This window comes from Osmerus mordax, chromosome 2, assembly GCF_038355195.1.
Source record: "Osmerus mordax isolate fOsmMor3 chromosome 2, fOsmMor3.pri, whole genome shotgun sequence".
Taxonomy (NCBI): domain Eukaryota; kingdom Metazoa; phylum Chordata; class Actinopteri; order Osmeriformes; family Osmeridae; genus Osmerus; species Osmerus mordax.
This window is the reverse complement of record NC_090051.1, coordinates 19,804,697-19,829,987: the sequence shown is the minus strand read 5'-3', so window position 1 is coordinate 19,829,987 and position 25,291 is coordinate 19,804,697. Positions and strand designations below refer to the sequence as shown.

Genomic DNA, 25,291 nt, shown 5'->3' with positions numbered 1-25,291 from the left:
GCACATTCCTGCAGTTACAGATTGGTAGAACACAGTCGTTGTCCCACACAAGGCTGCTTGATGAGTCCGAAACGTCTAACTGTGGTAGTCGTTTGAGTGACATTTGTGTCACCTTCCCTGACCCCCCCCCCCCCCCCCCCCCCACACACACACACACACACACACACACACACACACACACACACACACACACACACACACACACACCTCTCCATCCCCAGGAAGTCCCACCCGGAGCTTCAGGAGCAGCTTGGGGAGCTCCGGAAGCATCTTCTGGAGAGCACCAACGATATGGCCCCCCTCAAAGTGTGGGAGCTGCAAGGTACTCCAGCTCCGTCGAGTACCTCGTAGGTTAATCTGGCTGACAAACTGGCTGGGGCTCTGAGCAGCAGGCTCCTGAAGTGGCTTTTTAGTCGTTTTTGATAAAGTAAATCACTTGAGTGTGTGCTTGAGCTTCATACAGTAAATCAATGAGACATATTATTAGAAAGTGCGCTTATAAAAAATCTGCAAGGGCCTGGCTTCATTTAGCTCCTAAAGCACAGGGCTTGTGTTGCTTTGAACATTTGAAGTTTGATTTAAATGATCAGCGTTCATTTCAGGGGGTTGGAGCTTTTAGTCATGCTTCATTTAACGAGTTAAACGCAGCGTGACATAGCAAAGGGAGGAGATTCTCAGAGATTTTGTGGATTGGTACTAGATTCAAAGGAACACGATGCGTTCTGTCGTCAACCCAAACCTTATAAGGCTCACGTTTCATCCGACAGATCTGAGTTTCCAGGCGGCAGCCAGGGTGATGTCTGTACCAAAGTACGAGGCTCTGAAGCAACTGAGGGACCTCAGCCAGAACTTCCCCAGCAAAGCCAGGTGAGACTTGGCACCTCATCCAGCCTCAGAACGTGTCAGAAATCCACCTCTTCCGACATGGGAGACTAAATCGGTCTTTCCGTTGTCGGCTTGTTTTTGGCACCAGACAGCTCTTATGAGGAACAACTTAGAAGTGCTGAGTCAAGCTTGGAGCTTGTGTTTACAAGGAGTCAGCTGCAGATATACCATCTGACGACCCACAGATTTGGGAGATTAAAAATGGGTTTTTACTGCTCGCCGGGGATGTAGAAAAAGCTGATGGTGACTGTACATGTTTTACTGTTCCCACAGATCACTGACAAGAGTGGCTGTAAACCAAGAAATGAGAAAAGAAATTGAGGAGAACCAAAAGGTGTGACGTCATAAGCAGAATCCTGGGAGAAAGATCCAGGATTCTTGGCACTTTGTCTACCGAATCTTCTTTTTGGAGACGTCCTGTTTGTCATAAGTGTTCGCCACAGTCGTTCCTGAACTGATGCTCTTCTCTGGTTATTAACCTAAAGTTTGACCAGTATACTAATCAGACAAGCAGATTTATGGAGGCTTGATTCACACTGGACTAACAGCAATGGGTTTGTTCCTGCAGCGCCTGAGCGAGACCATGGGTGTCCATCCTGGAGACGGGGGGCTGTTCATTAATGGGCTGCACATTGATCTGGATGTTCACAACCCCTTCAGGTAGGAGCCCAGCAGGGCGGAGCAGCAGTCGGTCTGCCCCCTGCCCCCCTCCCTGGGCCGTCTCTGTGGAGGCGCTTCACAGAGCTGGCATCCTGGAACGACAGGATCCCAGTTAGTCTTGCTAGCATGTGTTCGCAGATCCTGCTGGCAGGCTGGATGAAAGCTGACCTGTGATCTCGCCTTTTGGTAGCATCTTGGACATCATCAGAGGAGAGGCCAGGATCCTGGAGGGCCTCCATAACCTGGGCATCAAGGGAGAGAACCTGGGCAAGCTGCTGAGACTGCCTGTGAACCCTGTGGAGGACAACTATGCCTTAGACATCCGCCACCCAGCCGTGACGGTGAGAAAGCCTAGCCCACCCCAGCATTGCAGGTGCTTTGTCTTAGTGTCTGGCACCAGCATGTGGATTAGTGGATCAGTCATCAGAGTATTGCAGCAGTTCTAGTCTGCCAAAACCCTTGATTATGTACTGGGACCGGAGCCAAAGAAAGCTATCAAATTAAAAACTTGCAAACTTTAATTTCGGCCCCCCTTGGCCATTTTGTTATGCAAAACACTTTGAAAAAAGGCCAAATGAACGTCCGTTAGATATTCCGTCTGAAATGTATTCCTTCGATCAGAGTGACTGTCTGTCCGTGAGGCCTTTCAAATATACCCCCTGGTGTTGCTGGTCTGGTTTGCCAGAGAGTGAAATGGATGAAGAGAATGGGGGAGGGGGGAGGGAGGGGGGGGGGGGGGGGGGAGGGAGGGAGGAGAGAAGGAGAGAGAGAGAGCTCTTTCTCTGGGAGGTTTCTGAGGTTCTGGTGAAGAGAGTGTTGTTAGTATCAGTTTGGGCTGTAATGGATTATTTTGGCCACAGTAGCCATCTGCACGTCTATCGCACCCAACACAGATCTATACAGCCCAGCATGCGCCCCTCAGTCATGGGAAGAATGGTCATCTATCAGCCTTTCTTCTCTGGGAATATGGGTCTATCTAGCTATGGCACAGCGTGGCGCATTTAGATTAGGAATCGATTTGATCTTTAAGATCCAAAACGGCCATCGGCTTTTCCTCCTGATAAGGTCTCCGGGAAAGCCGGCCCATGTAATCAGTCTTTTTCTCTTGTCTTGCGTTTTATTTCCAGTGGGTGAATGACATCGAGAACGACTCCATGTATCGCAGCTGGCCCTCCAGCCTGCAGGAGCTCCTCAGAGCCACGTTCCCCGGGGTGATCCGCCAGATCAGACGCAATTTCTTCAACCTGGTGAGATTCTCCCCCCCCCCCCCCCCCACCCCCGGGAGCTCAGCTGTGGCTGTGGGCGGAGGGCGAGGGAGATTGTCACTCATTCTCTCCGGAACAGCTGCCCCTGGGCTGCGGAGGAGATTGAGTAACGGAGCTGCGATGATCCCGTTGTTGTCTTTTTTTTGAGGCTTTGAAATGGAAAAGATTTGATTGTTTCTTGTCTTGGCTGAGGCAACACATTGTCTGTGTAAATTGATTATCAGAGGTGTTTATTCCAGTTGAGGAGCCGGGCTGGCAGTGTTCTCACCTGTTTCCTGTGTACAGGTGCTGTTTCTGGACCCGGTTCAGGAGGACAGCGTCGAACTGGTGAAGCTGGCTGAGCTGTTCTACAAACACAAGATCCCTCTCAGGTGTGCTGCCTCAGACACTGTTACAGTACACTTGTTTTCAGAACACCTGTCAGCTGCGCCACATGGTGACATTGGGCAGCATCTGCAAATTCAAATCTGATATTTCTCGCGTTTCCCCAAAGGATCGGATTTGTGTTCGTCGTCAACACGGAGGACGAGGTGGACGGCCTCTCCGACGCCGGGGTCGCCTTTTTCCGACTGCTGAATTTCGTCGCCGATGAGTACGACATGTCTCAGGCTCTAATGTCTGTGGCCGCGGTACGCATCTCCCCACGGGCATCTTCTAACCCCTCCGTTTGATCCAAAACTCATCCTGAAATCATTTCCTGTAAAAAGTGCTGCCTTTGATGCAACGCGTGAGATATTGGTGATTGTGGTTCGTGTGTTGGCCTGCTGCCTGACGTGCTATTGAAGCAGACGGGAGGGAGGGGGGGAGGAGGAGGAGGGAGGGGAGGAGGAGGAGGGGGGGAGGGGGAGGAGGAGGGATGGGGGTCATCTTGGGAGGGAACCTGAGATGGAGGGTATCGACAGCGCCCGGAATGTAATGGAGAGCGACGCTCAACTCTCACAGAACGTTGTTTTTGCTTTTCTTCCTCTCTCGCAGATGTACAACAAAGTAGACATCGGCGAGACGCTGTCTGTCGATACGGTGTCTGCCTACCTGAAAAGGAAATTTCCCAAAGCCAACGCAGCCAGGATCCTGGGGGTGGATTCTGAGTATGACGACAAAAGAAAGGTATACAAGATGAGGATGTCTTTCCAAGAGTACCTAAAAACAAATTCTGTTTTGGGTGGCATCCCAAAAAACCTGATCATGATTAACACACAGGGGTTAGCAGACTCTGTCGTCATGGACCCTGACTGTGTTCTTTTCGGGGGGGGGGGGGTGTTGCCAGGCAGGAGCCATGTTCCACAGGAAGAGCGGTCTGGGCGCCCTCCCTCTGGCTCTGTTTAACGGCGTTCCTCTGAGCCCCGAGGAGATGGACCCTGACGAACTGGAGACCGTCATCCTGCAGCGCATCATGGACGCCACCAACTTCTTCCAGAGAGCTGTCTTCATGGTACGAGCCGGCTGGAACAACATGCTTGTTAGGGGTGTTCTTGTTTACTTCCTTGGCCATGTCATGAAGTTGGGCTTGTGAGTGACCTGGTTAGATATAATGAACAGTCTGGGGATATCGTCAGTGTGCCTGCGCTAGCGTCCTCTCCTGTTTTCTGCTGACAGGGTCAGCTGACTGAAGGGACGGATGTGGTGGACTATCTGATGGACCAGCCTAATGTGGTGTCTCGCGTTAACCCTCTGGTTCTCAGCACCGCTAGAACATACCTGGACTTCACCGCTTCTCCCGGTAACACGCTTCTACCCCCCTTCAGACGTGGCGTTCTGAGTTTGTTTGCGTCGAGCCTTGTGTGCGTTTGTGACACTTTGTTTTGGTTTCTCCCGTTAGTTGCGGATGACTGGGAGGACACCACTATGTTCTCCTACTTGGACTCGAGGGACCAAACGGCCGTCGTCGCCAAGAAGATGAAGTATTTCACCAGAAACGGTGAGAGGCGGGCGGCTGTTCTGGCCATCTGGCGCTGCTGCCAATTGATTGGTCCCGCCTCCGTGTCGATACCGCAGCGAGGTGTAGTTTAATGTGTTTGAGCAAGTGTGTAAATGATTTGTTCCAACAAAGCAGCGCGGCTTAAACGAGCACATCTGAGGAATGTTTGTTCCTCAAACATCAGGGAGGAAGCTCCGTGAATGATCCGCATGCGTGTTCCTGTGGGCCTGCGGAAGGATGAAATTGGCCTTTTAGAAATGGCGAGCAGCCTGCGTGCGTTTCTCCCCAGATAATTGCCGCTCTCTCTGATTGGCACCATGCCAGTGACCTGGCTCCAGTCTCAGACCCACAGCTTTCTGCTCCCTTTAGCAGTCTCTCTCTCATTCATACATATTGTGTGTGTGTGTGTGTGTATACACAAACGCATATCTATGTGAGGAAATCCAAGGCCCTGTTTCACTTACTATGCTGAGAAGACTGGAGGGAAGAAGACAGTAAGCCATGACAGGTGGCACAATCCCCCATGAGCTCCCACTCGCCCTTACACACACTCTCACTCTCTCCTCCATCCCTCCCTCCTTACACTCGTCTCTCTCTCCGTTTTGTTCTCCTTTGTCTCTCTCTCACTGGAAAATAACCCAGATATAATGTCCCTGTGTGCTGCACCTCACAGACAGTGGGAGGGCAGGGTGAAGACCCTTTTAAAGGGTTAGCCTTCATCTCCAACCAGCACGCTGGAGCTGTCACATTCAGACTGAGAGAGGAAGAAAATGTGGGGGGGGGGAAACAAACTATCGGCCTAAATTACAAGGCAAAACCGGGGCTTAGTCAAACGCAAGCCCAGGCCTCGGTGGAGCTAGACAATAGAGAGCGCAGTTTCCTGAATGCGACCACCTGTGTGATGCGGAGCTGACAGTCATTGGTATTCGTTGGGTTTCCCCCAGATGAGGACGGTATCAGCGGAGTGACCGTTTGGATCGTGGGAGATTTGGAGACGGCCCCGGGGAGACGGCTACTTCTCAACGCCATGAAACACGCGGTGAGCCCAGACGGCGTGTTCGCTCCCCCCCCTCAGACACACTTCAAAGACGCTCCGCTCCCACTCTCCCCTTCCAAACTTCACATGCGTTTACAAGACATGAATTACTAATAATCTTTGGAGTGGATTTTTTTTATTTATATTCTTTTTAAAAAGCCTTCTGAAAACTGTGAAGCTGAAGCATCTCCCATCGCTCAGGACGACTGACTAGTAATTTTGGCATAAATGTAGCTTTAAGAATCCTAATTAACGACTCGTGGTTGCTTGACTAGCATGTCCATGCAAATTCATCCCTTTTATGTAGTCTAGCCAGGTAAGCCCCAGACGTTAATTACACCCCGACACGCAGAATCTCCCCTGGAATGAAACTCTGTTGGGATGTGTTTTCACCTTGGCCCGACATGAACAAACAAAAGCAGCCCGTGTTGTTCAATGATAAACACCCACATAAATATTCTGTGGTTGACTTAGAATACAGCCAGAGGTGATGCCTCACTTTACTGAGGCAGAGATGGGTAGCCATTAGCAGGCTTGTGAAGGTCTGGTCACTGCGAGCCATGGAAAATATTATAGAGGGCTTCTACTTTATGAACTCCCCTTAGGGGCGAACGATGATGCCAAGTGCATTTTTCAGCAGTAGTGTTATCGAAGACGAAATCTTTACGCTTTCATAAAGTTTTCTCTCCCCCCCCCCCCCCCCCCCCCCCCCCCGCCTGCTGTCTTTCAAAGCTAATAGGAAACGCATCGCATATGTAACCTTTTAAGTGAAAAGATGTAACAATGCTGACAGTAATTGAATTCCAACATATTTCACACCTTCAGTAGATGCACGGGCAAGACTTTGGAACACCTTTCAGTTCTTGCCACCTTCGGTCGACTGCTATGCTGAGATTCTATGTGTGTGTGTGTGCGTTTCTCTGTGTACTTGTATTTTCCCGTGTGCAGAAGGCCAGTCCTGGAGTCCGTGTAGGCGTGCTTGCTAACCCCGGCAGGAAGCCCAGCGAGGAGAGCACGGTGGTGTACAGGGCACTCTGGGCCTCGCTCCTCACCCAGAAGAACAAGGTCGCAGCCGAGTTCCTCCACAAGGTCCTCAGAGAGGAGAGCATTCTGCTCCTCCAGCAAGGCACCAGGATGAAAGACCTTCTGGTGCAGGTGAGAACAGGAGGAACGCTGCGATTTGTTCATTCCGTTATAAGTTAGTTTCTTTTTTTTTCTCTCTCTCTCTCTCTCTCTCACCTTAAGTATTGCATAGATCTGTTAGTTCTATTCTAAGCCCTCACACTCTCTTTTTCTACCTGCTGTCAGCCGGCAGTGAACGCTTCTATCCCACTGCTCTCTATTAAAGCCTGCAGCCCCGGAAAAAATGGTGATTGATGAATACCTCCCCTTATTCTTCTCCTGGATACCACGTCCCAGAATACATTTGCCCGAGCGCGCCTGTCTGCCGGCCCTCAGTCAGAGGACACATAAGCAGCCGCCTGCTCCCTGTCAGTTCCACTCCGTCTGTCAGTCGGCGCACGAGCCGGCCTCCACGTGCTGCATCTCTAACCAGGCCTCCTTCCTGGATACCTGATCTACCCCCACCCCCCAGAGGGAGCCCGGCTAGCCGGGATCCTGCTCGCGCTTCACGGCCGTGTGGGTTAGATGTGCCCCCGCCAAGCCTGTCCGTCACTCTCCCTGCTCCGGCTCAGTAACCCCACGACCACAGGTGTCCTGAGCCCCTGTCATGTCTGCGCTGGTTGTACATGGGATCGATCTACAGCGCTGCTCGCACTGGAGGAAAAACCTCCAACGGGTTGATCGACCGCATCAGCTGACAGAAAAGCCGGCTTTCTGTCCTCATTAGAGACAGGAAATGACCCGGGCAGCCATCAGTCAGGGGCTGTAGCAGAGAGAAAGAGAGAGAGAGATGGGTGCACACAAGGACAGTGAGAGAGAGATGGAGAGAGAGAGACAGGCACACATATACACAGAGGGAGAGAGACAAGTACGACTCTCCTTAAAGAGAGGGGAAAGATTTGTCTGGACATGGCAGGTGCTCGCTGCGACCTGGCTGGGGCTCTGTGGTTTGGGACCTGGAGCCAGAGTCTGGGGATATGAGTTTATTATTGGCTGCTTGACAGACCTGCTGACTGAGTTGTGCTGACATTATTGGTATTTCACCTGTTTTCGGGGTGGGGCGGGGTGAGGTGGTGGAGAGGGGGGTAAGAAACTAATAACCTGACTGTGCAAACCCTCCCACTCTCCCACTTCTGATTTGTTATGGACAAAATGGCCAATGTTTAATTAAAGGTTTGTTAGATTAATTGCAAACTGATTGATCGCTCCTAGATTCCCATGCAGTTCGGACAGCTCGGGTCTCTCTGGCCGTGAAATATTTACGTTTAAAGGCCGCCGTGATGCAGAACGTCAGTGATTTGTCAATAGCAAAGTGATTTCCAGCCCCGAATACATCATACTTTCCATCAAAGCGCCGGGCAGACTTTGTTTTGGACAGCCTGGGAGAAAGGGAGGCACGTCCTTGAGGAAGGCTACGCGGCTATACATCACCGAGTCCTCAGAATGGCGGCGTGCGCTCAATATATCTGTCTAAACCCAATTTTTGCTCGTCCGCTTCAGGGCATGGACACGGACGCCTTTGAGAAGAAGTTCAACACGCTGGAGGTGCACCTGCTCCGCAGCCAGCAGCTCTTCTGTCGGGACGTCCTGAAGCTGAGCCCTGGACGGAGGGCTGTGGTCAGCAACGGCCGGGTGAGACACCACGCACACGTCCGCGCTCCCTTCCCCCGGCTCGTCAGACAGATCGCACAGAACTCATCCGCTCAGCAGTTCTTACTGTTACCGCGTCATGCTCAGACATCATAACAACACATTGTGTTAGGCCTCATGCATATCCCCCGGGGGCGACCTGGGGTTGTAACTGCTGTGTGGGGCTGAGGTACAGCAGTGTGTGTGTGTGTGTGTGTGGTGTCCTCCCTGTAGTGTTGCGCATAGATCCTGTAGCCTGCTAGTCAGCAGGAAGTTGACTGGGGGGTCATAGGTTGCAGAGATGTGTGTGTGAAACGGTATGTGTGTGATATACTGTGTGTGTGTGTGTGTGTGCGCGTGTGTGTGTGTGTGTAGAGCTGATGACTGATGCCTCAGCAGCAGCAGTGCTGACAGTAAAGGATGAAGAGGCCAACCCCAAAGATGGCAGTTACAATTAATATCATTTTACATTCTTGTGTTGTGAGGCCGGCTAGCACGCCGGGGCCGGGCGGCTCCTCCCAGAATAGATGAGCGGAGTGCAGAGAGTGGAAGCAGCAGGGTGGGAGCGCGGTGGCCATCTGGCTGGAGGAGATGAAGCACCCTACTCCATTCACATTAGCTGGAGAGATACAGCAGCCGTCACCATTCACATTAGCTCTCTCCCTCCTTTCTTTCTCTTTCTCTCTCATTCTCTCTTTCCTTCTGCTCTTTCTCTCTCTCTCTCGCTCTCTCTCTTGCGCTCTCTCGATCTCTTTCTCTCCCTTTCTTTCTCATTCTCTCTTTCCTTCTGCTCTCTCTCTTTCTCTCGCTCTCTCTTTGCTCGCTCTCTCTCTCTTTGTCTCTCTCTCTCAGATTCTTGGACCATTGGAGGAGGAGTTCACAGTGGAGGATTTCCATTTGTTGGAGCAGATTACCCAGAGCTCCACGGCAGAGAAAGTCAAAGGGAGAATCAAGCAGATGGGGATCAAGGGAAAGCAGTACGTGTTCCTCCATCTCTCCATTTCAGTTCAACCCACCGGCTCAGAGGTTTCTTCCTCTCTCTTACCTGTGCTTTGCCCTAACACAAGCGGCACAGGACTTAATAAATACAAAAAGAGTGAATTATTTGATTCATCACAACCTGCTAAGGTGGCGCAAGACGCTTTTGACAAGGTACGTTCAGTAAGGAAATTGCAGTCACCAAAATGGTGATAAACAGTCCGTTCTGTGTGACCCGCTTCACCTCCATAAAGGTTGCATCAAATCAGGGAGCATGCAGAGGGGGTGGCGGGAAGAATTCCGAACTGCTCGTCAAGCTGGGCTTGGCTGGAGCTCCGGTGCGGCTCTGCTCCCACACGCTCAGGCGACCGCCGTCCGTTTGGGATGGAAGCGACGTTATCACACGACATGCTCGTTATCATTTCCCTCCTCCTATCTCCTGGAGACGGCCCTCCCCTCGCCGTCTCTGAAAGGCGCTTACAAAACGGATATTCAGTCTCCAAGGGGCAGATCAAGTTTTGTGAAATGGCCGAATCGTTCACATTGGAGGCTCCATCTCGTTGGTTAAGACTTTTGGGTTCTAAAACCGCTCGGCGACCTTGAAACAGGCCAGGTGTGGGGGTCACCTGCGGAGTGGTGTGTTGAGAAGAATCAGGAATTTGTGATTGAGTGACCCTGGTCTTCCCCTCCCCTCCTTAGAGCCAGCGACCTAGTGATGAAAGTGGACGCCCTCCTCACCGCCGCCCCCAAAGGAGAAGCCAGGAGAGAAGTCCGCTTCGTCAAAGACGGCCACAGGTGAGCCATGTCGCCTCTCCTCACCAGGCGGCCCCTCACTTCTCCTCCTGTCCTGATGGGCCCTGAAACGGGCATCAGTATTATTTGAAGCTGTGTAGAGAGACACTGAGAGACAGAGAGAGAGGGAGGGTGTGTTTGATGCAAGTTTGAACTGAAGCGACTGGGAGTGCTGCCTAGTGTTGCTGACACGGCTTCTCTCTGTTTCCTCCCCCACACACACCCCCATACCAGCGTGCTCCATCTCGCTCCTCGCGAAGGCGAAGTGTTCTATGACGTGGTGGCCCTGCTCGACCCTCTGACCAGGGAGGCCCAGAAGATGTCCCCTCTGCTGATTGTAAGTTCTCCTCCTCCTCGCGGCTGAATCCGGACGTGCGCTAGGACACAGGCGTCTGCTCCCTCAGCGAGCGCCGCGCCACGCAGGTCACGAGCCCAGAGCTCACGCTGAACACGAGTCTTTTCTTTGCCTTCCCAGATATTGAGGTTAAGACCTGCGTTCCTTTCCGTGACCTACTTTGATTGACTGTTCCGTTTTCGAAGCCGTCTTTGTTTGTGAACCGAGACCCAACGATAGATGCTGGCTAATCCTGGCGTTAACATGATGCTGTTGCCCTATATGATCACCCAGCAGCATTGAATGTGTCGTTACATTAAACCTCCTGTTATATAAATGAATGTCTTCTGGGAGTTGAGAGAAGTAGTTTATTGTACAGTTTGATTCTCCTTGCTTATTCCTCAACAGGATGACTCATTAAAAAACACAGTGGCTCAAGTAGTCGTAGCTACCTTCGTAGGCTAGCTGGACAAAACCATGTCAGTGTTATGTGACTGAGGTGAATTTGAACGCACGTCCCAACCGTCCAGCTGCCTCTGTATTCAGCTTCTGCTTTGTCAGCCCCCAGCTAAGGCAACATGGTTGTGTGGCGCGAGGCGGAAAGGTGGAAACCTCAATGTATTGTAGTTAGAAGAAGATAGACAGCCAGACGCCGAGTCTTCCATCAGAGGAGCCTCCACCGCAGGGCTCTCCCTGCCGAGCTGGGGCCGTGTGTTGTGCTGTAACTGGGTCGTGCCTCCGTGTCTCCTGCAGGTGCTCAGTCAAGTGGTCAATGTGAAACTGCAGGTGTTCATGAACTGCCGAGCCAAGCTGTCCGAGATGCCCCTGAAGAGGTGAGCCCCGCCAGCGTCTAATTAAACTTCCTGTCCGGGGCGTGTGCATGTACCTCCCCCCTTCCATCTCTCCCCCCTTTAACCGCCTTCACTCCCCTCCCTCCCCTTCAGAGATTGCGCCACAACACCACACAGATGCTATCTCCTTAATAACATCACCTTATTGCTCTGGGCCTCCCCTGGCTTTTCTGGGCAAATTGTTTACAGCTTGTGCTGTAGAGTTTACATTACCCTCAACACTGTTTCAAGGTTTTGCTCACGAATATCTGTAATAACATGCAGAGCTTAGTAATTTGGAGTTGTGTTTCATGCCATGTCCTGGAGAGCGTTGTAAGCTGATTTACTGTGAGGTGTTTTCGAAATGGCTTTTTTTAAATTCAGATATCCTGGGTGGAATCAAAAGCAGTTTGGCAATTTCTCCGAAAGAACTATCTTAACAAAATCAACAAATTGCGTCAACATCCTTTAATTTCCTGAAGACGATTGGCTGTTGCGTGGCATCTCCGCCCAGCCTGGCGCTAAGTGGGAGTCTGTTCGGGGAAGGGCTTCCAGAGCTCCCCAATTTGGAACGGCAGATGAGTTTGTGTAAACACAGCGGCGTTCTCTCCAGGATCCAGGGCCCCAGCTGAGTCCCAGGGCGTGTTACACTCACACTCCTCCCACCTGGAGAGGCTCTGCTGCAGGCATGTTCAGGTGGATCCTACCCCCCTGCCTCCACCACCACCAGCAGGGTGATTGCTTCTCACTCATGTATATCCTCCCCGGGTGGGGTGGGGGGGGGGGGGGGGGACAGGGGGTTGGGATTGGGACCTCCTCAGGCATGCTGTCGTCTTGTTCCGACTTTCCGTTCAGTGCGGGGAATTGGTTCGCTCTTCAAAATGGGAACCAACCAATAAAGAGTGAGTGCTTCCTCCAGTGACTTGGTTAGGGCTCAGTAATTTAATCCTCCATTTCTCTCTCGGTTTCTCTTTCTCACTCTTTATCTCCAACGTCTCTCTCTCTCCCTCTTTCCTCCCTCTCTCTCTAACTTCCTGTGCAGCAGCTCTGCTCTCCAGACTGCAGTCACTGACTCCCTCTCACTCTTGCCTCTGCTCTGTGGGAGAGACTGCTACTGCCACGGACGGAATTAACTTCTGAAATATCTTCTTGTGTGCAAATGTGCAACTCTGGGGGGAGCAAGATGGCGTCATGAACACAAGATGGTGTTGGCGGTGTCGACCCTTGTGTGTTTTATCCCCAGTCATCACGGCTTCCCCGTGTCGAAAGAAGAAATTAGCATAAAGATTAGCAGACAGAAAGCTTCCAGACAGCTGGTTAACACTAGCAGAGCTGGAAGGTTCTGTGTGGCGTTCATGCGGTATAGAGCGCTAGCTATTAAGTTGTCCACTTTGAAGACACCGTATCCCCAGCTGTCACAACAATCCCCCAGCTCTCCTTTTCAAGAAGTTAAACATTGCACAACATGTCATCATCTCTGTCTAGCCATGTAAACAAAGATTTTGTTAATTGCTTTGCATCGCTTATCAAATATGTCAGAGCGCTCTAGTTCCAGTTTCATTCTCCAATTGTTCTGTTTGGGGGAGGGGGGCGGGGGGGCGGGGGGGGTTCTGCCTCATTCTTGCTGGGAAAAGTCAATTCCAGCTCAATCTCCCGACTCTTTCTTACCTGGATCTGCAGTGGCTTTTGAGGGAGGACACAACGATGTGTCAGCTCATCCCTCTCTCTCTGTCTCTCTCTCTCTCACTTTCTCCGCAGCTTCTATCGCTATGTCCTGGAATCAGACGTGTCGTTCATGGCCAACGACTCGGTCTCCCCGGGCCCTGTGGCCCGCTTCTCTGAGCTCCCCGAGTCTCCCCTGCTCACCCTCAACATGATCACCCCCGACAGCTGGATGGTGGAGGCCGTCCGCAGCCCCCACGACCTGGACAACATCCACCTGCAGGAGGTATGCTACCCACCCCTCTCCTCCCCTAGCAGGAGGTACGCTACCCACCCCTCTCCTCTCCTAGCAGGAGGTACGCTACCCACCCCTCTCCTCCCCTAGCAGGAGGTACGCTACCCACCCCTCTCCTCCCCTAGCAGGAGGTACGCTACCCACCCCTCTCCTCCCCAAGCAGGAGGTACGCTACCCACCCCTCTCCTCCCCTAGCAGGAGGTACGCTACCCTCTCCTCTCCTAGCAGGAGGTACGCTACCCACCCCTCTCCTCCCCAAGCAGGAGGTACGCCAAGATGTGCTCCTCTCTGATACCTCTCCATCTGTCTGCCTGCCTGGTTGTTTCTCTGCTTGCCTGTCTCCCTCCCCCCCTCCCTCTCTCTGTCTCTCTCTCTCTCTCTCCATGCCAGTCTTTGTCCTATGCGGGCCCTAACCCTGGAGCTGTGTGCAGGTGAGCGGGCTGGTGGCGGCGGAGTACGAGCTGGAGCACCTGCTGCTGGAGGGCCACTGTTTCGACCTGTCCACGGGCCAGCCCCCCCGCGGCCTGCAGTTCACCCTGGGCATGACTCTGCAGCCCCTCATGCAGGACACCATCGTCATGGCCAACCTGGTGAGCTCCTTCTCCCTCCTCCGCCGTGTCATGCTAAGTGGCAGCTTTGCATGGTTCAGATATTAGCAAGTGTGTGTGTTGGGGGAGAAGGGCTGTGATACTTGATTAACGGTGGCTGCCGCCAAACCCTGAACCCTCGTCCAGAGAGGGGCTCTCCTCTACCGAGCTGTCTGGACGAATGGGCAAAGCCGTTTTGGCCGGCGTGTCCGAGAGGAGTGTGTTGTTGTGATGTGAGCGTCTGTCTGCAGGGCTACTTCCAGCTGAAGGCCAATCCAGGCGCCTGGGTCCTGAGGCTGCGCAAGGGGAGGTCGGAAGACATCTACCAGATCCTAGCGTGAGTAGAAACTCGACTGTAACCTGCTCCCCTGTTTAGCCCTATTTAAAGGATTACGTTTCCCTTTTGGCTTTGACACTCCCCGATAATTTAACGGCATTAGGGATACGAGTTAGTAATTTATCAGCGCCGCGCGTGATGCTAATTAGCGGGCTCCATCTGTAGCACAACTTCCGAGGTGTTTCAGCTACCTTGCGATCTCACCGGAGGTCTAAAACCCCATCGCTATGGAAACGCGGCGAGCTGCTGACTTTGTAGCAGCTCAAGGTTTTGATGAGTGCAGGGAGTTTGCTGTGTACGGTCTGGAAGAGACGGAGGAGGGGGGGGGGGGGGAGTGAGTGAGAGGGAGGGAGGGAGGGAGGGAGGGAGGGAGGAGAGGGCGGGGGTGGAGAGGTTTAGGAGGGTAGAGGTGCCATTAGAGAGAAGACGGAGTGGAAGGATGATTCAGCTGGTCACCTGCCATGCCATCCTCTCCCAACCAGGGAAATCAGCAGCTCAATATCTGTTTTAGCTGCTAGCCAGGCGTAGGCGGTGATGGCTGCATATAAACGCCGCGTGGATGTTTTCTAATATCCCTCGACAAAAACCAGCAAGATGTTCCCTCAACAGCGGATTTGATGCCTTTTCTCAAGGCCTGGGTCTTGTCTAAGTCTGGAATTCCTTCTCCATATCTGGCCCAATGTCATTTCCTCGTTCGAAAAATGGAATTAGAACACGTGTATGAATCCATCATCACTTGTGATCTCCCTGACAGGAGTGTATGTCGAAGTCCTTGGTTGTCTGCAAGTCTGTACGGTTCAGACTTGCGTCTTTCTCAGAGATCCTGACCGCGCGCGCACACACACATACACACACGTACAGCCGAGTGGCCCTCACATCACACACATTCGCCCCTCAGCTCATCCTCACAGAAGATTTAGGACACATACAGCCCTGGGTTCTTCCAGAATCATATCAGACACCAAGATTTATTCCCCCAATCCTCCAGGTGGAGCTAAAAGGTGATGTCATTTTTCACCTTGGCAGCGACCATTATTCTTACGCTTAGCGGCGCCCTGCCCCGGTTAGGGGGCCCGATCAGAGCCGAGTGGGAGTGTCGGTCCCCTCCAGTCCCCGACCCGTGCCCCCCGCTCCCCGGGCCGCGGGCGTGCCACGGCCCAGCCTGTCCTGACAGCGATGAATGAGACGACCAGCTCTCCTCGTCGAGCACGCCGCAGACACAAATTGATCTCTCGTGCATTTTCCCAGCATCAGCCTTAATGGCTGTGCACCGCACATGCAGGCGATGGTAGAGGAGCCAAACCTAAACAGGACTGTGTGTGTGTGTGTGTGTGTGAAGGGGGGGGGGGGTTGTGTCTATTGAGGGGTGGGGCATTTATCATAGTGATAAGGTTAATTCTCAGCCTTTTAGTAAGCGCTGAGGTCATGATGGCTTGCTGAGCAATGACAACCTATTGCTCATCTGTCTGAGGTGTTCCACCAGCAGACCCCGGTATCCTCTCTCTCACACACACACACACACACACACACACACACAGCTGCTCTAAAAACAATTACAGCTAAAGGCCAGGACATGATCAAAGGGCCTCCCTTTACGAGGCCGCACCAGGGATCCCACAGGCTGCAGAGTTGAACAGTAGTGATGGACACGATGGCATCAGGCTGCCACTGAACTACGACTGAGAACAGTGAATACGACCAGCACGGCCAACCTTCCAACAGTACCCGAAATCCCAGTGTCCTCCTCCTCCCCCGGAATAACCTTTGTTGTCGTCCTTGGATGGATGGTGGTGCTGGGAGAGGGGGGCTGGGAGAGGGGCCGTCACAGCTGGAAGCCCCACTGATGCCCTCCGGCTGCCTGGTCCAAAAACACCACGCTTGTTCACAACAGCGTTTCTTCACACTATTTCCAGGGAAAATGAGACCGATTATCAAAGTTTGGCTGTTTTTTGTTGTTGTGTGCAAACCCAAGTTCCCATAAAGCCCGTCTGAATTGTGCGTGTCTGTTGACCGTCCCACAGGCACGACGGGACAGACTCAGCCACTGACTCTGGCGACGTCCAGGTGGTGTTGAACAGCTTCCACAGCAAGATCATCAAAGTCAGGGTGAGCCCTCCGTCCTGTCACACAGCGGCCTAGCCCCGATGCGTCCCGTCGCGCTCACCGCGTCGCGCTCACCGCGTCGCGCTCACCGCGTCGCGCTCACTTTTATAACGCTCACTTTTATAACGCTCACTTTTATAACGCTCACTTTTATAACGCTCAGTTTTATAACGCTCACTTTATAACGCTCACTGTGTCACGCTCACTGTGTCACGCTCACTGTGTCACGCTCACTGTGTCACGCTCACTGTGTCACGCTCACTGTGTCACGCTCACTGTGTCACGCCTTCGTTTCCGTGGTCCCACCGCAGGTGCAGAAAAAGCCTGACAAAATCAACGAGGACCTGCTGAGCGACGTCGCAGAGAGCCAGGGGATATGGGAATCCATAACCAGGTGAGTGTCCTCTCGTATGCGCACACTCGCGCCACACACACACACACACACAGTCCAGTTCAGAGTAGGCTTCTAGTGGCCGAGTGTGTGTGTGTGTGTGGGGGTGGTGGTGAGTGTGTGGGGGTGGTGGTGAGTGTGTGTGTGTGTGGTGGTGGTGTGTGTGTGGTGGTGGTGAGTGTGTGAGTGTGTGCAGTGAGGGGGAGGGGGAGATGGTTCGCCCTGGTCACTGATCCACTGTGGTTTTTAGGAAAGCTCCACCGTCCGTGAGATCCAGACTGCAGTATTACTCTGTAAGGTCTAGTCATGCAAATAATATGTGCTTCTGTAGGCGTAGGTATGTGTGTATCCACGCATGCTTGTGTGTGTGTGTGTGTGTTTCACAAGCACCTTCTAACTGCGTCTGTCTCTTCATTTAATGCTTGCTGTGTGGAGTGTTTGGAGCACTTTTGAGAAAAGGTAGGCAGAACATTGCAGAAAACCCAGTTTGACCGTGTTGACTGGCATGGTGTTGACTGGCACGGTGTGTGTTGTTGTTTTTGGAAGGGGGATTCTTCCTGCTCACATTTTCAAGCTCACAATAATTTCTAACGGTCATCCCATAGTTTTCACCAAGTTCACTATTTATTTGAAATCTGCCACAGGAACACTAGACTCCGTTAAGTTGGGACCTTTCAATAAATATCTTCCCATTCTATTGGATGCTTTCTAAGTGGAACTAAGTGGAAACACATTCCACTTAGTTGGACTTGGTTGGAGGATGAGCTGTCGAGGCGGAGAGCTGGGTCCACCTGTGCAGGTTCTGCTTGATGGTCTGGCCCGGCCCAGCCAAGGTCCTTCCAGGGGTCTGGATCATGTGGCGCATGTCGGCCAAGCGGCCTCTCACCTGACTGCTAAAGCTGCTTATCTGGGGTCCTGTTGGAGCGCTCCAGATGGCATTATGTGGCCCTCACAACCGAGGGGTCCCCGTGATCCCTCTGTCCCTCCGTCATGACAGGCTCAGCCTTGGGAGGGAGGCGGGGGGGAGGTACTCACCCCGGCAGCAAGCTCACTCTAGCAGGGAGGACCACAGTGCCAGCCTCGGCACAGACTCTCACCCCTGATAATGAGACTGAGACTGGGGGTCGGAGGGTGGGGGGGGTGGGGGGGTGGAAGAGAAATGGGGGAATGTAGGGAAATGGAAGCAGAGATGGAGCTATTGCAAGGCTGAGTGCTGTGTGCCTGCCTAAAATCAGAAATGGAGAGAGAATTGAGTCCATGTGAGCCGAAGTGAGGCAGAGCATGAGGACAGATCCAGGCGCCGGTGTGGGGAGGGGGGGGGGGGGGGGGGCAGGGGCAGACAGGGAAAGGCTGAATGCTCTGTTCCTCCTCTCTATTACCCACCATGGAGCCCCAGGGCCTAGGCCCCTGCTCCGCTCTGCTCCTCTGATTGAATATGGGAGAGCCACTGCAGTCATCAGCAGTCTGCTAAAGACGAGGGTACGCAGCTGGACTGCTAAGAAGCCTGCCCACAAGCCACACAGGCCCCATTGGGACCCAACATGTGCCATGGTACAAGATCTATTGCCTCTGGACAGGGCTTAGTGGGGGCATGAACGTGTCCTGGGCCCCTGGTAGTTTATGAAGACAAAACACAAGTGATTTATTACCCTACGAGTCATCTGCCCAAACACTATCTTGATCAAATTTAGACTGAATTTGGTGCCTGGTTTCGACACTGAAGGGTCTGGCAGATTGAAAAGCACCTGGATGCAGCCTGTGGACCTGCAGTACAAGCCGGCCTGCTCCTACTGTCCTATCCTTAATCGTCCCTCTGCACCTGTGTTTTAGCAATTTGATGACTGTGTCCAAAATCAATCTGCCATTCGCAGGCGATGGGGGAGGAACTGGAGCCGTGGGTTCGGAGCTCGTATTTGATTAGCAGCTTTTTCATTTGATATGGGTCGAGCAAAACAGAAGGGCTTCTGTAGAAGTTCCAGCTGCCTTCCGCGTGTCTCCGCTGTAATGACTTGATAACGCCAGCGACCTGGAGTAGAGCCAACAGCTTAACCCTCACGTCGCGCTGTAAAACCACACGAAGCCCCACGACAGTGGGGACGTGCGCTCCATAACTCGTCCTGACAGACTTCTCAATGTAGTCAGTTTTTTTTTTCTTCTATTCCCCCCCACCCTCACTAATGCATGGTTTGTTCAAAAATGTTCCTTGTGTCATCAGTTAAACGCAGTGCTTTTGCCTGAGGGGCCTTAGGGGTGCGATGGCTCAGCTGTGATGTAGAGGCTTCTGTCTGAAGACCCCTCTGCATCAATCAGCAGGGAGCAGTCGCAACACCAGCGGGCTTATGTAACTTGCGGTCCTTTACAGCATCGCGGGGGGGTCCGGTTCAGAGGATGGAGACAAGAAGAAGGAAGATGTGCTCAACATCTTCTCTGTGGCCTCTGGTCATCTGTATGAGCGCTTCCTGAGGTGGGTTAGCGAGTGCGCACACACACTGTTGGTCTGAAGCCTCAGCTTGCCTCTTGCCTTTTATTAGCCCTGCTCCTCTGAGATCCACCCACCCCTCCCTCCTCCCCTCTCCTCCCTCCACCTCTCTGTTCCAGAATAATGATGCTGTCCGTCCTGCGGCACACCAGAACCCCCATCAAGTTCTGGTTCCTCAAGAATTACCTCTCTCCTTCCTTCAAGGTAAGCGCCCAGCGGCGTGACTCCATGCAAACTTTGTGCTCTCCCTGCCTGGTGGTGATAACTTTCTCCTGGCTGCACAGCAACCCCTGGGACACAGATGTGTTTGTGAAGAGGGATGAAAGGAACTGTGGGATGCCTTCTCCTGTGTGATAGTCTGCCTTTCTTTTTATCTCCTCCTCCTATAGGGATGAGTCTATGTACATGAACGCCTACTAGTCCTCTCAAATGTCTCAGAAATAATAGAAAAGAGCCACGGGCAAAAGGGAGTATTAGCAAAACACTGTACGTTTACATTTCACTGTTTATGAAATATTCCACAAGATGATAAGAAATATTCAAAACCTCCGAGGGCCTTTTTGGGAACTTCTCCGCTCGTGAAATATCCATACATGTTTTATTTATGCATCGGGATGGCTGTTCTCAGCGTTTTAGTTGCAAATTGAACATTGTTTTTGAAACGCAACAGTCTCACTTTATGGTGAGCCGACGAGATTAGAGATGGGAGAAGTTAAAACGTGTCTGGCCTTTTCTTCTGAATGTTTTCCTGTGTGTGTTCAGGAGTCCATCCCCCACATGGCCGCGGTGTATGGCTTCCAGTATGAGCTGGTGCAGTACAAGTGGCCTCGCTGGCTCCACCAGCAGACTGAGAAGCAGCGTCTCATCTGGGGCTACAAGATCCTCTTCCTGGACGTCCTCTTCCCCCTCGCTGTGGACAAGATCATCTTTGTGGACGCCGACCAGGTACGCCGCAGTCACCCTGCCCTGTTTTTTGCGTAACATTTGCGGTCACAAAAGCCCCATTTTGGCCTTGGGTGTCAAGTCGGCGTCAGACGGGGGACTGTTGTACCCGTGAATGAACAGCGGGGCAGTTGTGGAAGGACATTGTAGAGGGAGTGTTACTGGTGAAGACCCATGGCCATGGAATGGTTTTAAACCCAGGTTTCTTTTCTCTTCTTCACAGATAGTGCGCGCAGATCTGACGGAGCTGAGGGATCTGAACCTGGAGGGCGCCCCCTATGGCTACACGCCATTCTGCGACAGTCGGACAGAGATGGAGGGGTACCGCTTCTGGAAGACGGGCTACTGGGCCTCCCATCTGGGGCACAGGAAGTACCACATCAGGTACTAAAGTCCAGCTTCCTCCCCTTTACAAACCACACTGCAAGGACAAGTGGTTTCTGTGTCAGTGATGATCCGTATTGTATTGTCTTCATCTGTTTGCTATACATGGCGTTTTGCAGCTCCAATATAATATTTTCAGACGTCGCCATAGAGAATAATAAGTTTTGCCCTGATTTATTCAGCGGAATAAATGCATAAAATATTTTACAGCAGACAGTGAGTGACTCCTTTGAGTGCTCTGTTTACTGTTGATTCAGGACATTCATCATGACTTGCTGGCTGCATAGACATACTTGTACATGGGCTACAGAGTGAGACCGTACCATTGCATCAGCTTTTCACAATTTTTCTTCTTTTTTTTAATACTTCCAACTCATGAAAATATGTGTTCTGTCACTACGGCTACAGCTCTTCTGGAGTGCTTCAATTCCCTTTTCTTTGAAAGTGCATGTGTGCTATTCATCGCTGAACAGTACATGGAATTCAGTCAAGCATTCATAACGCCTCCCTCAGCTACAACACAACAAAGAAACAGAGAGTTTTCCACCAAAACATCTCCTTTCTCGACCATTCGGATGGCACACTCAGTATTTTAGGTGGAAGGACGACATGGATAGATGGTGTTGGTGTGTGGCGCAGGATGCTGGCTCCTTTTTAATTGGCCTAACCAGCAGGTTACTGCCAGGGGGAGGAACAGACCAGGTAGCCCCAGCCTGGCAGCGTGCTCCTGGGTCCGGACCGCTGCCTGAGATGGAGGCCTGCCCTCCAGCCTCTGGAGCTCTGGCCAGTAGGACATCAGGAGGATTTTTTATCGGACACCAGCAGGCAACACAACCGCATGGGCGGGAGGAGTGGAAGAGAGGGGTCTCTCTCTCTCTCTCTCTCTCTCTCTCTCTCTCTCTCTCTCTCTCTCTCTCTCTCTCTGTCTCTGTCTCTGTCTCTGTCCGTCTCTCTCATGCACAGCTACATGTGCAGACGAGGAGAGTGGCAGGGAAGGGGGGAGGGTGACCTAAAGAGCTCCTTCTGTCTTTATCTTTTTGCCTCTGTATCTCTCTCCGTCTGGCTCTCTATTCTTTCTCTGTCTATTTCTCTTTGTCTCTCTATCTCTCATAGTCTCTGTCGTTCTCTTCTAATCTCTTTCTCTCACGTACACACATACATCCACACGGTGGGTAAGAGTGTGTGGACAGACATGGTCTGTGATGCCAGTCCTGCGACATTAACTTCACTGTACCACAGGGTGCATTAACATCATGCTACAGCTCCCATGCTTATGTGGCGGCATGGGACATTTATCTTCATTTCACGCTAGGCTGAGTTCCCTCTGGGTTCAACCATTACTGAGCTAGTGTTGGGGACTGTAACTGTGCTCTCTCTTTCTGTCTCTCTCTGTCTCTCTCTCTCTTCCTCTCTCCTATGTGCCTCCAGTGCTCTCTATGTGGTTGATCTGAAGAAGTTCCGGAAGATAGCTGCAGGGGATAGACTGCGTGGTCAGTACCAAGCCCTGAGCCAGGACCCCAACAGTCTATCTAACCTGGACCAGGTGAGCGACGCCAACGTTAATCCATTCTTCGATGTACTGGATTATCCCAAAAGGGCACCGTCACTGTTGCCTGCCCTTTGGGACGATGAACAATGACGAGTGGATTAAGGTTTTGCAGCCAAAGGCTACATAACGGTATTTCTTGTTATCATGACTACCTCATTGAGTGACTGGTTGCTGATCCAATCCCCTCCGATCCCATCCTGGTAGGACCTACCCAACAACATGATCCACCAGGTGCCCATCAAGTCCCTCCCCCAGGAGTGGCTTTGGTGCGAGACCTGGTGTGACAACACCTCCAAGGCCACCGCCAAGACCATCGACCTGGTAGGTTCCTCGTCGCTCCATCTCCGACAGGTTTCTCCTAACTGATTAACACCAGTCACATACTGTGTAGAACACTGTATCCAGTTCCTCATGGGAGGCTAATTCTAGCTGATGGTTATTGGCTCACACAGTCAAGAATAGACCACCCTCATTTACACTCTCACCTCCACCACAGCTGCTCTCTGCTTTCCTGCTTCTGGAACGCTCTGACTCCCTGGTAGAGTGCGAGGAGGAGAGCTTGCAGTCAGCCGACATACCCAGTTAACATTTACATGTATTTATTTAGCAGACGCTTTTATCCAAAGCGACTTCCAACTTGAGCGATACAAAAGTGCATAGGTCACTGATCATAACAACGAGATAGCCTCTGCTCCTCTCTCTCACCAACCGTCTCTGGAGGAGGGGATCCCTCTCTGAATTGCTCCTCCCAAGGTTTCTTCCATTTTTTCTCCTGTTGAGAGTTTTATTGGGAGTTTTTCCTTGTCTTCCTTGAGGGTTTAGGTTGGTTGAGGGGCAGTTCTATGGGCGTATGTGAAGCCCTCTGTGACATGCTTGCGTGTAAAAAGGGCTATACAAATACATTTGATTTGATTTGATAGCCCCAAAAACATTGTGGGTAGCCAAAACATGAAGCATACATTGTGAAAACTAAATAAGTGCCAATGGGAAGAACCATAAGAGCATGCAGTTAAACAAGTTACAATTAAACAACATGAACGTCAAAAAGTGCAAGAGTGTACCTGCAGAAAAGCAAGCAACAATAATATAATTCACAGCGAGTACAAGAAGTTAAATCAGTTACAACTAACCAACAAGAGCAACAAGTCCTTCAATCAAGAGTCATTGTGTTCCTGGAGGAAACTATCATCAGGTCCAGCCAATCATTCCTAAGTGCCGTTGTACTCCCGGAACAAGTGCGTCTTGAGCCTTTTCTCGAAGGTGGGGAGACAGTGTTTCTGATGGAGTTAACTACAGCCGCACGACTCTGACCAAAAACACTGCCACATCTTGTTCCGAGTAAAATGGTGTGTACACATACTGAACGTTGTACATCTGTGTTTCAAATGCTTTTGGTTCTGCTATTCTATTCGCTAGTTATCCCCCTACACACACTGTTCTGTACTGCAATGTAAATGTCATGTTCCTTGTTAGCGATAGTGCTGCTTGCCTGTAATATTGTTTGTCTATGTACCCTTCATGGAAGGAGAACCTCCATTCAGCAGAGCTATAGCATCTGGAATAAATGTGCAGTATTACTGAGTTGAAGAAATGGTTCAAATGAATTAGTGTTCCTGTCAGAAATTAAGCACAGTTTTAAGTACGATGTCTTCATATACTCCTTCGTACTCATGTATTTATAAAATAGGTGTATAATTCCGATTCAATCATGCCATCCCTTGGTTTGGCCTACTTGATTGAAGATTCTCTCAGCTTCCTTAATGTCTGTTATCCATGAACATTATGTTCAACATTCCTCTGTTGAAAGTAGCAGTAATTCTAGGTGGATGATGGCGTTGAGGAAATGGAGACACTGGTAATATTTCCTCCATTTCCTAAATGAATTTTGAGCGTGGATTCAAGCAATGGAGCAAGTATTTGCTTTGGAAATATTGGACAGGCTCTAACAGCCTGGAAAGTAAAGAGTTTCTCTAACTCGGCAAGGGGACATTGGTTGGCATCTCTGCACCAGGAGACACAGACTAATGTCACTTTAATGGAGCAGGAAATCAGATCAGCTTTAAATGGTTGCTACAGACACTCTGAAGAAATGGTCTGGGTTGTTGTGAGGTTGCTGCGGTGGTGCCATGACTGATGTCTGTGTCTGCCTTCTCTGCTGCAGTGCAATAACCCCAAGACCAAGGAGCCGAAGCTAACAGCGGCGGCCCGGATCGTGCCTGAGTGGGTGGAGTACGACGACGAGATCAAACGGTTACTGAGCCAGGTGCAGGAGCAGAGGGCCCAGGGTCACACAGGACCTCCCTCTCAGGAGGAGAAAGGTCAGTGAAGTTGAACGGGTTTTCATTAACGTTGTCTACCGTCATATGGGACACGATCAACAAGATGCATTCTAAACCTCGTTGTTTCGCTTTTATGTCAAAATCACTCATGTCTACTTCTTACAGCAGCCGGTTGTTTTTTACTTGTTTCTATATTATATTTTTTATCTCATATTATATTATTATCAGGCAACGGCTGGTAAATGTTCGTTTGATATCTGGAACATACAAAAGCTAACATTGGCTCCTTGGTTATAAATATACTTTAAAGCCAGGGACATGTAACAAGAAGTTGCGTTGGTGTCTTGCTTTTTGTCCTTCCAGGCAGCCTACGGGACGAGCTGTAGCATCCTCCCCCACCAGGATGAACATGGTCTTCCTGTGAAGCTTGAAGAACACCACCGCACAAAGATGTACATTTCACTTAGATTGAAGGGCGTTCTGGAATGTTTCCACCTGGGAATTGTTTTTTTTGTTTTTTTTGCTGAAATACAAAGAAGGAACGCATTCGCGTTTTCTCTCACCATCATTTTACATTTAGTCATTTGGCAGACGCTCTTATCCAGAGCGACTTACAGTAAGTACAGGGACATTCTCCCCGAGGCAAGTAGGGTGAAGTGCTTTGCCCAAGGACACAACGTCAGTTTGCATGACCGGGAATCGAACTGGCAACCTTCGGATTACTAGCCCGCGTCCCTAGCCGCTCAGCCACCTGACTCCCATTTTAAACATTTTGCAATAAATAAATATACACAAGTGAAGTGCAGCCTGGTGGCAGAAACATGACAATTCTCA

General features: G+C 51.3%; 1 protein-coding gene across 1 annotated transcript in view; it reads left to right on the top strand.

Annotated features, from left to right (window-relative positions):
- Positions 1 to 25,017, top strand: part of uggt2 (UDP-glucose glycoprotein glucosyltransferase 2) — a 30,355-nt gene extending 5,338 nt beyond the window's left edge. The window contains exons 8-39 of the mRNA XM_067254086.1: positions 222 to 322; positions 768 to 867; positions 1,159 to 1,219; positions 1,454 to 1,545; positions 1,736 to 1,886; positions 2,673 to 2,792; positions 3,096 to 3,181; positions 3,304 to 3,439; positions 3,786 to 3,917; positions 4,078 to 4,242; positions 4,407 to 4,530; positions 4,630 to 4,728; positions 5,673 to 5,767; positions 6,713 to 6,919; positions 8,387 to 8,518; positions 9,368 to 9,492; positions 10,193 to 10,288; positions 10,520 to 10,622; positions 11,373 to 11,452; positions 13,208 to 13,397; positions 13,838 to 13,996; positions 14,245 to 14,330; positions 16,352 to 16,436; positions 16,745 to 16,827; positions 19,187 to 19,288; positions 19,423 to 19,507; positions 20,066 to 20,248; positions 20,469 to 20,629; positions 22,058 to 22,172; positions 22,383 to 22,499; positions 24,340 to 24,496; positions 24,821 to 25,017. Of these exons, the coding sequence (XP_067110187.1) occupies positions 222 to 322; positions 768 to 867; positions 1,159 to 1,219; positions 1,454 to 1,545; positions 1,736 to 1,886; positions 2,673 to 2,792; positions 3,096 to 3,181; positions 3,304 to 3,439; positions 3,786 to 3,917; positions 4,078 to 4,242; positions 4,407 to 4,530; positions 4,630 to 4,728; positions 5,673 to 5,767; positions 6,713 to 6,919; positions 8,387 to 8,518; positions 9,368 to 9,492; positions 10,193 to 10,288; positions 10,520 to 10,622; positions 11,373 to 11,452; positions 13,208 to 13,397; positions 13,838 to 13,996; positions 14,245 to 14,330; positions 16,352 to 16,436; positions 16,745 to 16,827; positions 19,187 to 19,288; positions 19,423 to 19,507; positions 20,066 to 20,248; positions 20,469 to 20,629; positions 22,058 to 22,172; positions 22,383 to 22,499; positions 24,340 to 24,496; positions 24,821 to 24,843 (3,751 nt within the window). The 3' untranslated portion in view covers positions 24,844 to 25,017. The remainder of the gene's footprint in view (positions 1 to 221; positions 323 to 767; positions 868 to 1,158; positions 1,220 to 1,453; positions 1,546 to 1,735; positions 1,887 to 2,672; positions 2,793 to 3,095; positions 3,182 to 3,303; positions 3,440 to 3,785; positions 3,918 to 4,077; positions 4,243 to 4,406; positions 4,531 to 4,629; positions 4,729 to 5,672; positions 5,768 to 6,712; positions 6,920 to 8,386; positions 8,519 to 9,367; positions 9,493 to 10,192; positions 10,289 to 10,519; positions 10,623 to 11,372; positions 11,453 to 13,207; positions 13,398 to 13,837; positions 13,997 to 14,244; positions 14,331 to 16,351; positions 16,437 to 16,744; positions 16,828 to 19,186; positions 19,289 to 19,422; positions 19,508 to 20,065; positions 20,249 to 20,468; positions 20,630 to 22,057; positions 22,173 to 22,382; positions 22,500 to 24,339; positions 24,497 to 24,820) is intronic.
- The last annotated feature ends 274 nt before the right edge of the window (positions 25,018 to 25,291 follow it).